Source organism: Phyllostomus hastatus, unplaced genomic scaffold (assembly GCF_019186645.2).
Source record: "Phyllostomus hastatus isolate PE091 unplaced genomic scaffold, TTU_PhHast_1.1 phas_contig_16, whole genome shotgun sequence".
In the NCBI taxonomy this organism is placed as follows: domain Eukaryota; kingdom Metazoa; phylum Chordata; class Mammalia; order Chiroptera; family Phyllostomidae; genus Phyllostomus; species Phyllostomus hastatus.
In genome coordinates this window covers 979930-993316 of record NW_025333643.1, presented here as the reverse complement: position 1 = coordinate 993316, position 13387 = coordinate 979930, and the positions used below count along the sequence as shown (strand labels likewise).

The 13387-nt window shown below is 40.4% G+C and overlaps 1 protein-coding gene across 13 annotated transcripts in view; it reads left to right on the top strand.

The window, feature by feature from the left end:
* Positions 1–13387, top strand: part of TFDP2 (transcription factor Dp-2) — a 163283-nt gene that overhangs the window by 136768 nt on the left and 13128 nt on the right. For 12 of the 13 annotated variants that reach the window (XM_045832102.1, XM_045832104.1, XM_045832101.1 and 9 more), the window contains 3 exons: positions 4943–5105; positions 8763–8909; positions 11799–11867. In XM_045832102.1, coding sequence (XP_045688058.1) covers positions 4943–5105; positions 8763–8909; positions 11799–11867 — 379 coding nt within the window. The remainder of the gene's footprint in view (positions 1–4942; positions 5106–8762; positions 8910–11798; positions 11868–13387) is intronic. The other variant, XM_045832103.1, reaches the window with a different exon arrangement.

Genomic DNA, 13387 nt, shown 5'->3' with positions numbered 1-13387 from the left:
GCTTGAACTATTGTTTCTTTTCTTTTTTTAGTTAACTCTTTATTTTAGAGAATTTTAAATATGAAAGTAGATGGCTCATTTATAAACCTCCTATGTCCCCATCTCTGAATTTCAACAATAATCAGTTTATGGAATATCTTATTTATATATACCCACTTGTATATTATTTATTTTAAAGCAAAGCCCAGAATCCTATCATTTTCATCATAAATATCTCAGTGCTTATGTCTAAAGAGATACCTTTTTAAAAACATTTTATTTATTTTTAGAGAGAGGATAGTGGAGGGAAACATCAATGTGTGGCCACGTCTTGAGCACCCCCTACTGGGGCCCTGGGCCAAAACTTAGGCATGTACCCTGACTGGGGATTGAACCTACGATCTTTTGGTTTGCAGGCTGGCACTCAGTCCTCTGAGCCACACCTGCCAGCGCATAACCTATTTAGCTCTTATTCTGGGTTTCTTGCACTCACCTGGTATTGAAGAGCGTGAAACTCTTTCATTCATCTGCTGCTCTTAAATTGGCCTACAGTGCTTTCTAATAAATCCTTATTGGCTGTTTTGGGATTACCAGTTCTCATTTCTGTCTAATGCAGCCCCACTGAGGACAGCTTATTCTGCTCACCCCAAGACTACTGTGTAGGCCTTTGGTTGTCAGTATTGAATTCTAAGGTTTGTTGAGGATACTGTGTGATTTAGTTTTGTTGTAAATGTTGTCATGGGGTTTGCATTTCACCGTCTAGTTGCTCTCTCTGTTTTCATCTGGGGATTTGGAAAGTTTGAAAACTGTGCTCCCATCTTGCTATCTTCCTTGACTCCCCCATTAACTGGTGTGTGTGTGTGTGTGTACAGCCTGTTTGAATCATAATCTAAATAGTAAGTTGATGTGTTTTCTACAGTCTATGAAATGTTTCTTCTCTACCTCTTCCTCTATGTTCCCCCTCCCTCCTCTTTTCCCTTTACAATTCATTAATTGAAGAAACCACATTGTGTGTCCTGAAGAGAGGCCCTCTGCTTATTGTGTCCGTGTGGTGTAGTGCAGCACGTTCTTCTGTTCTCCGCATTCCCTTTAAACGAGGAGGTGGAACTGGAGTCCTGATCAGATTCAGGTCCCATGATAAAGGTGTATATTTAAAAAGAAACCCCAAGCCCTGGCTGGCATAGCTCAGTGGATTGAGCGCGGGCTGTGAACCAAAGTGTCGCAGGTTCGATTCCCAATCAGGGCACATGCCTGGGTTGCAGGCCATAGTCCCCAGCAACCGCACATTGATGTTTCTCTCTCTCTCTCTCTCTCTCTCTCTCTCTCTCTCTCTCTCTCTTTCTCCTTCCCTTCCCTCTCTAAAAAATAAATAAATAAAATTTTTAAAAAGAAACCCCAAACCAAAGGCCCTGAATGGAACAGCTTGAAGAGAGGAAAGAATACAGAAATAGAAGCACTGGAGTGAAAATTTCAGTTGGAGAATTTGACTGGAAAGAATAGGCAAATCCATAGGAACAGGGAAAGTAGTGGTTGTGCGGAGCCAGGGGCGCAGGTAATGAGGAATGACTGCCAGTGGGAACAGGGTTTCTTTTTAAGGGGAAGAAATTAGATTGTGGTGATGGTTACATAACTCTTAAAACCACTGAACTGTGTATTTTAAAAAGGTGAAGTTTATGGTATGTGAATCATATTTCAATATAGCTGTTTTCTTAGTAAAGGGACTTCGGATTTGAAAAGGAAGAAGGATACCTAATCCTCTGAGGCCGATAGGAAGGCGGTTGGCGTGGGTGCACGTGCGGATAAGTTGTGAGTGATCTCTCCCAGAGACGGTAGACTTAGTCAGTCAGTTTTCTATTGGATATGGTATCTGGTATATTAGGAGCCTCTATGGGTATGTCCATCTCAACATCATTGCTGCCTGATAGAAATGTAATGCACACCGCCTGTGAATTTCAATTTTCTCATGGCCAATTTAAATTTCTAATAGCCAATTTAAAAAGTTAAAAGAAACATGAATGTAATTTTTATATCTTTTATTTGATCCATTCTAGCTAAAATATTTCAACATTTGTCCTGGCCAGGTAGTTAAGTTGGTTGGAGTATCATCTCCATACACCAAGGTTGTGGGTTTGATCCCTGGTCAAGGCACATACAAGAATCAACCAATGAATGCATAAACAAAGAAGCAACAAACTGATGTTTCTCTCTCCCTCCGCCCCCACATCAATAAATTTTAAAAAATGATTTAATAAAAATAAATATTTCAACATTTAATTAATACAAAAATTGTTCATTAGATGTTTTACACACATTTCTCATTCAGGTTTTTGAAATTCAGTGTGTATTTTACGTTTACAGACTCCCCACATTTCAAGTGATTGACAGCTACATGTGGGCTATGCTTAGGGTATTGGACAGTGCAGATGAGGAGGTTTAGAGTGGAACTCATGAACTTGTTCTAATCTCCTTGATCTCAGTAATTGACCCCTTTTTCTAAGGGTCATTCTCCTATGTCCCACTTCCTTACCATCCACCTCAGTCAATCACTCAGTTCTACTGATCTTTATCTTTAAAAGTTTTGTAAACCTGTCTCTTCTTAGTCGACCCCACTGACGCCCCAATTTCAGGACTCATCATTTCTTCCCTGGGCCATTGCTGTAGCCTCTCAGCTGGTCTTCACGTCTCTACTTTCACTCCCCAATAAATCCATCTTCTGCTTTGCAGCCTAGCTGAAAATTATGCCATGCTGCTCCCTGACTTACTGCCACTCCGCAGTCCCACAGCATTCCGTGGCAGCCATGTGTCCACAGATGGTGTGAGAATGCGGGCCAAAGAAAGTAGATATCGTCCTATCTCATTCTTTTGAAAAGTTTGTTTAGTGTCTGTTTCTTAATGTATATGACACAGTAGGACACGTAAAAATTTATAAGTGAATATACTTACACTATGGAATATGATGACGTCCAGTTCCTTTGCATGTTGTTAGGGGCCAGGCCCCTTCTCTGCCTTTCTAGAAGCCTCACCTTTTGCCTCGCACTTCGTAGTCTGGTGACACCGTGCTGTGTGTTTCCATCCATCTCTCTCTGCATTTGTCACCCTTTCTCTCTTCTGTGTGTTTACTGCTGCTGCCTGTCCTGCCTAGGTTCCCTTCCTGACTTCCTGCACTTGACTAATTATCTTGTTTTGTCGTTCTGGTAAGAACATTAACGTGAAAATTACCCACAACAGATTTGTAAGCTCACAGGACTGTTAGCTGCAGACACCGGGTCGTGCGGCAGCAGACCCCTGGGGCTTACTCACCTTGCTCACCTAAGACTTCAGGCCTGTCGAACAGCCATCTCCCTTTCCCTCCAGCCCCTGGCAAGCACCCCATTCTGCTCTCTGCCTCAACGAGTTTGACCATTTTAGGTGCCTCCTGTAAGTGGGATCATGCATTATTTGTCCTTTCGTGTAGGGCTTCTTTCCTTAGCACAATGTCCTCCAGGTTTCTCTTTGTTGTAGCATACAGCAAGAATTCATTCTTTGTTGAGGCTAAATAATATTCCATTGTGTGCACATATTTACACCACACTTTCTTCATGTACCCACCTACAGGCATTCGGGTTGTTCCCCTGCAGTGGCTATTGTGAGTAATGCTATATGAACACAGGGTGCCGATCCCTGTTTCAGATCCTGATTTCAGGTCATTGGGACTGATACCCAGACGTGGGGTGGCTGGATCACAGGGCAGTTCTATTCTAAATATTGGGGGGAACCTCTGTACAGTTTTCCATAGCAGCTGTACCATTTTACACTCCCACAGTGTACAGAGGTTCTCATTTCTCCACACTGTCACCAACACTTGGTATCATTTATGAATATGTATATAGTACCTAACAGGTGGGAGGTAATACCTGGTTTTGATTTGCATTTCCCTGATGATTTGTAACATTGAGCATCTTTTCATATGGTTGTTGGCTCTTTGTAAGGTTCTTTGGAAAAATGTCTATTGCTGTCCTTTGCTATTTAATTGGGTTATTTGGTGGTGGTTTTTCTATTGAGTTGTGGGAGTTTCTTGGATACTTTGGACATTAACCCATTATCAGATAAAGTAAGGGGGTTGCAAATATTACATAGGTTGCCTTTTCAATTTGTTGGTTGTTTGCACTCGGACTCTTACTCCAGCAAGTCTTCCTCCTGCAGGTTAGGCTACATGCCCCTCTCCCCAGGTCCCACAGAACATTGTGAGTGACTCAGACTTGACACTGACCTTGTTATGTTGGGTTGTTCATCGTCATTGGCCTGTTCTGTCTCTTCTCTCCCCACCCCTCACCCTTGCCCACGGCTCATTGAGGGAGAGGATTTTGCCTCGATTACCATTTTTGTACTGCTAATCACTAATATAGTTCTTGGCATATAGCTGGCAGTCAGATTAGTAGAGCTAAACTGAACCCCTGCAAATTTTAATGATTATGTTATCGAAGTTTAGACCTAGGCATTAACCAAATTTGAAATAACTGAAGGCTTAGATCTATTATTAATACCAATAACCTCTGTTTGAAAAATGAGTAGATAAATGAAACTAGAAATAGTGGCACTTTTAATTTTAGGTGAAAAAGAACTATAATATAAGTATACAAACAGGTAAGTATTGACCTGTATATAAACTTCCAGGGCAGAGTTTTTATCTCTTCTTCTCAAGGGTTTATTCCTACTGTGTAGAACAGTGCCTGGCACCCAACAGTAAGTACCTGGTCAGTAATATTTGCTGAATAAATAGATGATGTGCATAAGAATAGCAGTCTGACCTCATATTCTATTAGCCTTTTAAGGTAAAAATTAAGTTTGGAATATTTCCTCATCTCCAATTAAAGCTTACCACTTAAACTAAATCAAATGACTATCTTCTCACTCATTATTTTATAGTTTTGTAAAGGAAGTTTCTAAGTAATTAAAATGGAGTATAATTTTTTTTCTCTTTTAGTAAACGAAGCAAAAAAGGAGATAAAAATGGAAAAGGCTTGAGACATTTTTCAATGAAAGTGTGCGAGAAAGTTCAGCGGAAAGGTACAACATCCTATAATGAAGTGGCTGATGAGCTGGTATCAGAGTTCACCAATTCAAACAACCATTTGTCAGCTGATTCGGTAGGTAGATCATGCACTTGACATTGACTTTTTTTTAAAGGTTTTATTTATTTGCTTTTAGAGAGAGGGTAAGGGAGGGAGGGAGAGGGAGAGAAACATCAATGTGTGGTCGCCTCTTGCACCGCCCCCAACTGGGGGCCTGGCCCACAACCCAGGCATGTGCCCTGACGGGGAATCAAACCACAGACCTTTCAGTTTGTGGTTTGACTCCCAACCTGCTGAGCCATGCTGGTCAGTGCATATATCTTGGAGATTTTCTTAACCACATATAAATCACCCATTTTTTCCAATGGAGATAAAATTACATACAGGGAGGGAAACATACATGTCTTGAGGGTGCAATTAAAGTATTATTTTCCCCCTTATTTATTGTGGAATATTTTACATGCAATAAGATGCATTATTTCAACTAAAATTTGATGAGTTTTTTTAAAGGTTTTATTTATTTATTCCTAGAGAGAGGGGAAGGGAAGGAGAGAGGGAGAGAAACATTGGTGTACGGTTGCCTCTCGTGCATCCCCCATGGGGACCTGGCCTGCAACCCAGGCATGTGCCCCAACTGGGAATCCAATCGGTGACCCTTTGGCTCAAAGGCCCGCACTCAATCCACTGAGCCACACCAGCTGGGGCAAATTTGATGAGTTTTGACAGTTGTGTGCACCTCTGGAACAACCACGGTAATCAGGATACAGATTATTGTCATCATTCCATAACGATTCTTCTTCCTCTTTATCATTATAGATCAGTTTACATTATATTTAAATGTAATGATACTATGTATACTCCACAACAATATTAAGTAATAGTAACTCTAGTCATATTGAGTTTTTAAGTCTTAATCTTAGTGGGAAATACTCATAGTATTTCAACTTCAGTTATAATAAAGCTTTTATTTTTAGATTTAAAAAACTTAAAAAATGAATATTTCTTTTTTCTCAATTTAAAAAAATTTGAAATTGTTGTTGTATTTATCAAAGTCTGGATAGTTTCCCAAAAAATTGGGATTTTTACACTGATAGTCATGAATGAGACTAGGGGGTTTTGTTTTGTATTTTTGTTTTGTTTTTACCATCTTTGTAATGTGATTAGTAGTGTTATGCTAGCTTTACAATATGAATTTAGAGGCTTTCTTTTTATCTTTCTCTTTATTCCGTCACAGGTTTCATAGTATTGGATGTCTCTTTCTGGTCCCTGAAATTTTATGGGAATCACCTGTGCCTCCGCCCGGGCCTGGTGATTGGGTGGGGGTGAAGTTAGATAGGTATTTCTGTTCCTTCTTTGGTGGCTTGTTTGTTTAGTATTTCTGTTTCCCTTCACTTAGTATTTTATGGTTTTTAGAAAATCCTCTATCTCATCTGGATTTGTTTGTACTGACCTATTTTGCAGTTAATTTGTTTTTATCTTTATTTAATATTCTCCTTCTTATAGTTACTTTTGATATTTCTCTACACTGCAGGTGATGATTATACATTATTTACTTTTCTTATTTTTGTTCAGTGATGAAAGCCTTTGTGGCTGTGGCTTTTCCTCTTCTGTACTGCTTTGGATCCCACTGATTCTGATGTGATGTTCTTCAACCTAAGAATTACATTAGAAAGAGTTCTTGCAGTTCCAGGTGATAGGGCTTTTGTTTGTTGTTATATTTTTTTACTTTTATTACCTATGAACTATTTTTTTCCACTGCTTTGAGATGTTACTTGTGGGCATTATATGGTGATTTTTTTTCTTTGATTTGGAAAAAAGACTCTATGGCATTCCGATTCTGAGTCAAAGCCATAGTTCTCAAAATGATCTGCAAGACCCTATGCAGCCTGGCCAAGTATTACTGCTCTGATCTCTTCTCCTACTGTGCGCTCCCCCAGTTACTGCGCGTGTTGTGAATATGCCAGATAGGGTCCTTGTCCACCATTGCTCTTGCTGCTTCCTTTGCCCAGAGCGCTCTTTGCTAGGGGTCCATATGGCTTCTCTTTCCCCTCCACCTAATTTTCACTCAGTGTCACTACACTAAGGCATTACTTCTAACCACTTTTCATAATCTAACTTATGTATTAAATGGCCCCATCCCCACCCCTGGGTATAAGTAAGAATTGCGTTTTTTCCTGGTTATTCACTGCTGTTATTTTTCTGACAATTTGGAAGGTTTATAGTCTTTAGTTCTCTCATTGATTATCTTTATAACTTTAAGTAACTTCAATATTTTTGTTTCTTGAGTTATCACCCATAAACCAGTATCTGTTGATTATGGAGGGAAAAAGAAGTTAATAAGCTTATATTTACTCCCATCTCCCTTCATTCCCCTCACCACAGGATTCAGATTGCATATGTAAGTGGTAGTTGTTAAAAGAATATTATTATAGTTGTTTTTATGATGAAAAAATATACACTATGCCAAAAGCTTTATTATTACTTAGCTCATCTATTTTGAATAGTTCATTTGCTTCGAATCCATATCCTTTCCAATATGCAAGAGGGGAAATCAGCCGACATACTTTGTTGCCTCCTCCTGATACTTGCTATTATATTATCATTTCTACACTTGATCTTAGCCAAAAGTCCGAGGATCGACTGTATTCTCATTTAGTTCTGCCTTTAAACAGATCCACTGTTCTGCACCATCCTTTATTATCATTTATTAGCACTTGATTGATTGGGTTTTGTTCTTAGGAACTATCCATCCTCAGTAAAATAAAGGGCGTCTTACACAATGTAAGTTAACACAGTTTCCTTCATCGAGAAAGTCTTGCTACCTACCCCTCCACCCCGCCCAAAAAAAGAAGTCACCTGAACTCAACAGTGTGCTTTAGTGATCTACATGGTGACGTTTTGGTGCAAATTCCCTATTTTCATTATAAGCTACTGACGATTTGCAGATCAGTCCTAGTCCATGGACCACATTGTGAGATGCACTGTTTACCTGGAGCTTGACACAGGCATCCTTGACTTTTCAGAGTCTAATATCCTCCCAGACAATGCAAGGTCTAAGCCCACTTTAACTCCATTGCCCCTTTCTGATATATATATATTTATAATTGTCATGTATATTAGTTCCATATGTATTCAAGACTCTACAAGACATTCTTGTTTTATAGAGAGTATTAATTGAGATTTCCCCACATAGTTACCTTTTGAGGTGGTCTTCATTTCATCCTACATTTCCAAGCTCCATCTCAGATCATCTTTCTTTTCCCTCAAGAAGGCCCTTTAGTATTTTTTTAAAGAATTTTGTTTATTTTTAGAGGGAGGGCAAGGGAGAGAGAAAGAGAGGAAAAGGAACATCAATGAGTGGTTGCCTCTTGAGCACCCCCTACTGGAGACCTGGCCCAAAACCCAGGCATGTGCCCTGACTGGGAATCGAACCAGTGACCCTGTGGTTCACAGGCAGGCACTCAATCCACCAAGCCAAACCAGCCAGGGCAGAAGGCCCTTTAGTATTTTTTAAATTGAGATTTGTTGGTAACATAATCTTTATTTTTTAGATTATTTTATGTTTTAGGTTGTTTGAAAGTATCTTTAGTTCATCTTTACTTATGAAGGATAGTTTCACTGGGTATAGAATTCTTCAGCACTTTGAAGATATAATAATAATATTTATTAAATATTTTAATATCTTGTTACTATATCTTAACCCTTTTATCACTAAATAAAAATATTTTTTAGCAGGCTTATGACCAGAAGAACATTAGGCGAAGAGTTTATGATGCTTTAAATGTGCTAATGGCAATGAACATCATTTCAAAGGAAAAAAAAGAAATCAAGTGGATTGGCCTGCCTACCAATTCTGCTCAGGAGTGTCAAAACCTGGAGGTAAGCAAGGAAAATCCATTCATACAAAACAGTTTGCTTTATTTTACATCAGAGGCATTTTAATTTAGATATGTAGTTACATAACAAGAAAATATTTCTAATTGTTTATGTATACTATGTCATTTTTTAGAAATACACTGTTCTATGTAGAGTTTTAGAACTGGAAGGAACTTTAGAGATATGTAGTCCGGCTGATGTCCTGGTGCCGCTGAGAGACATAGACACTAAATGACTTGATTTTTACTGTTTCTTAGAGAAGATCTTTATTCTAATTGAATTCTGAGCACTCATAAATTTTTGGTAACTTGTATAATAGAAATAATATCTTATTTGATGTAATGTTTGCTGTGTGGGCCCCCAAAAATGGATTCAGCTATTTCTCGTGTTTAAACGTTTACATTGGCCTCTGGAATCAGTGGCAGCAGAGTGGTATTTCACTCGTATCTTTGTCAGAATGGACAGAATGTGTAGCAGTTACATGAATGTGGACATGACGTGTGCAGAAGCATTTTTTATTCTGTTAGCTTGCATCGTTACAGAAAATCTTCCTTGAATGAACATGCATCCTGACAGACTCTTTCCAAATTGGACGTAACTTTACCATCCTGCCTGGAACTGGATAAACTGGGGTTAAAAGATAGCTTACGGAGACAGATGTGGTGGATCTCATGTTTTTCTTGTTGTCTGATACCAGTATACTTGTGGCTGAAGGGCGAAACCAGACATTCATCATAAGTTATAGGATGATTATATTTATTTGCTGCAGTAGAAATGTCTTACTTTTCTCCTCCAATAAAGTGGAATTTGAGAATCATTTTAATTACCAGTAATATTAAGCTGATAAGATAACAGAAATCTATTAGCATTTGTTATGTGCTTAACCAAAGATTATGCGAGACAAAATTTCTGATTCCAAGGAGCTTTCATTCTGATTGAGAGAAGTGTAAAAGGAGTTGCCAAAAATGTGATTACTACTATGAAAGAAGTATGTGCAGATTTTCTGGAAAGGGAGATAGATGAGGGAGGACTTTACCGAGAACCAAAGCCCCAGAGCTCCGTCAGGAGGGAGGAGTAGGGGTCTGGGGTGTACAGAGGACCTTCAGGGCTGGGGCTGTGCCTGGGCTGCGGCCGGCAGAAGAAAGCCTGTCCACCACCGGGGGTGGCCGGAGTATATATAGGCAAGAAAGAAAGGGGGTAGGGGACAGAAGCAGCTGGGACCTGGTCCTATAAACTGGGAGAAGCTACTGAAGACTTCAAAGCGGAGGGTGGATAGGATGTGCTCTGAAGGGTCACTGTCCTAGTGGGTCGAAGTCGAACTGGCAGGAGGATGAGGGGGGTGGGTGAGGGGATGGGCTGGAGACCCCTGCGTGGAGGCAGGGCAGCGTGGGCGGGGCGGTGTGCCCCGACAGGGCAGAACACTTGGATGTGGGACGGAGCGGTGGGGCAGGGGGGCCTGGCCTGTCACAGCTTCAGCCCCTAAATGTGGAGAGCCACACAGATTCTTCGGTCAGTCTAAAGTGGTTTAGGGTTGCGTGTGGCAGCGCTTAGAGGGGTAGTGAGAGGGAACGCCTGGTACAGACCACAGTGCACGGGCAGCAAACAAGAAATATTATCTTGGGGTAGACAAGAAACATGTCTTTTCTGGCATCATTGACTTTTGCCCACATTGAGGTAGGAATTCATCCACAAGGAAATTCAGACCCAAGTATTTGTTTTCTAGGTAGTTGTAAGAGTGAGGAAAATGAGTCCTTTGAAGCTGGGGAGTTTGTGCCGTCAGCATGTTTCTTACTACGAGGAGGAATTGTGTATGGGATATGTAAGCTAGCTGTATTAGCAGCCGTGCTTATTTAAGTCAGTTAAAATACACCATTTTTACTTCAATAATAAAATAAATAAAAGAAGAAAAGGAAAGAAGGAAAGAAAAGGAGAGAGAAATCTAGCATAATTTGTTTGATCGGGAAAGGGATATTTACACATGTGAAGCAGAAATGAGAGCAGGTAGTGCAGGGTTAAAAGTTAACTTCTGCATGATCAGGGCAAGTAGGGGAGCATTAGAAGGGCCAGTGCGCCATCTGCAAAGAGAGTCTCGTGCTGACTGGGTTATTGGGAAATACCCATACTGAAGAGAACATAAATTAGTAACTTTTTTTTAGAGAGGACTCTTGTTTCAGAAGCCCCAAAATACTACGTGTATTCTTTGACCTGGCAATCGGCCAAGTGGTTTCTAACAGGGAAAAAGAGAATCAAATAAATTAAATGTTTAAATAAATAAGATTTAAAGTAAAAATAAGTCAGTCAGGCTGAGAACTTAAATGTGGCCTTACCTCATTCTGGGAGGTGGGAGTGTAATAGACCAAAGCAATTAATATCAGGGTCTCTGGAACCAGACGGCTTAGGTTCTTGACAAGCACTAAGCCACGTGCCCTTGGGCAATTCCTTAACCCTCTGTGCCTCCAGTTCCTTACCTGCAAAAGTGGGTAACCTCAGGGCTCCCGCTCCTGCAGGCTTTGTGAAGATGAGTTAGATAATGTGTGTAAAGTGCTGAGTTGAGTGCTGGCTGGTAGAGTAAGTGTTCCCAAGTGTAGCTCTCACTCTGTTACAAGTTAAGTAATAAGTAGCCATGAGCACTGAATATCACGTATTCATTAAGCGGATGGATTTCACTAATGACAACAGTTGGTGCAGTTCTGCTGCTTGCCCGCTCATTTACCCAAAGCCTTCCCCCCACCCACCCAAAGAGGTGTAGTTTGGCTTTATTGATGTTGGTAGTCAAAATGGGTTGCATTTCTCTAAAGAAAATTCTTAATTATCTCAGAATTGGGACCTGGAAATGAGCTGTACTTTATACTCTACATATGTTCATGTTATTTTGTAACCTGTGTTTTAAAGATAGAGAAGCAGAGGCGGATAGAACGGATAAAGCAGAAGCGGGCCCAGCTGCAAGAACTTCTCCTGCAGGTAAAGATGCCAGGATGTTTTCCCAATAATAAAATAAAATAAAGAAAATACAAGACACAAAAGGAAGGAAGGAAGGAGAAATAAAGAAAAGGAGAGAAGTCTCTATTCTGCTCCTCCACTTACTCTTTTAGAGTCAGCATTTTCTGCTTTGGGGGCCTTTGAGGCAGTGCCCGGTGGAACCACAGCAGGGCAGCCTATACCCCGCCGAGCCCTTGCTGCCTGCGTGCTCTGCCTTTAGCTGGTTCCCGCCCACCATCCTCAGGGCCCCCATCACTCGCCTGCCCTGTGTGAGACTCCTGTTACACAGCAGTGTACTTTCGACATTTATCGTTACTCCGACCAGAAACTCTGTGTGTGTGTGTGTGTGTGTGTGTGTGTGTGTGTGTGTGCACGCACGCTAATTTGGAATACCAAGAGGTAAAGCTAGTTAAACTGTAGGCACGTTGAGTAAGATAATCAAATCCACTTGTAATACTTATTGTCCGTAAGTGACAGCATAATATGCAATGACTCAGCTTTGTAAACATACCAAACCTTCAAATCCATTTCTGTTTAAATGAAAATTACATTGTATGGTATAATAAGGATCCCTATATTAATACTTTTTTGGATAACTGCCTAGAATTGGAATGATTTTAAAAAGTATAATAGAGCCTTTGTGTAAAATTCCATGAGGTAAAATCACAGGGTGAAAGGACTGTTTCCCACTTTTGGTGACTGTAGTGGGTGTACAGAATTACTGTGAGCTCCATGGGGGAGCTATTTTCAGTACAATCAAAAAACTTTGTAAAATGAGTCAGAGTCTTTATGTATTTGCTTTTATCAGCAAATTGTCTTTGTTTTGAAAAGCTTTCAACCAATCATAAAATCAGCTTTGATTTGAGTAACTGTAGGATTTAACCCGCAGCTGAGGATACGCTTATTGATTTGAGAGAGAGGGGAAGGGAGGGGGGAGAGAGAGAGAGAGAAAGACGGAAACATCAATTGGCTGCCTCCATATGTACCCTGACCATCAGGGATCGAACCCACAACCTAGATATGGGCCCTGACCAGGGATCAAACCTGCAACCTTTTGGTATACAGGGAAGTTTTGGTGTGATCCACTTATCAGAAATAAAGATAGCAGAAAGTTACCAAATATTATAGCATGTTTTTTCCTAAAATATTCACCTTGTCTAATGAACAGAATATGTTAAGTATTCTTAAATATTCCAGATTTTTGTTTTTCACTTTCTAGATGCTTATATTACGCTTTCTGTTTTTCTTTCCCATTCATGTGTAAATCAGAGAGGCAAGAGCAGGCTGTTTACCCTTGCAGAGATCTGTGTCTGATCCAAGAGGGAAGCAGGGCCAGGGCAGAGGAGCAGCCACTGGTAGAATTTGCAAACAGAGGGAGGCCCAGCAAGAGTGTTCCCCCACCTAGGACGTTTCTCCTTCTTTTCTGTGTTCTGTATCTGCTTTTCACACTGAAGGACCCCGGAACCTCCCTGAGGAGCTAGCACTGGAGGAGGCATTTTGTG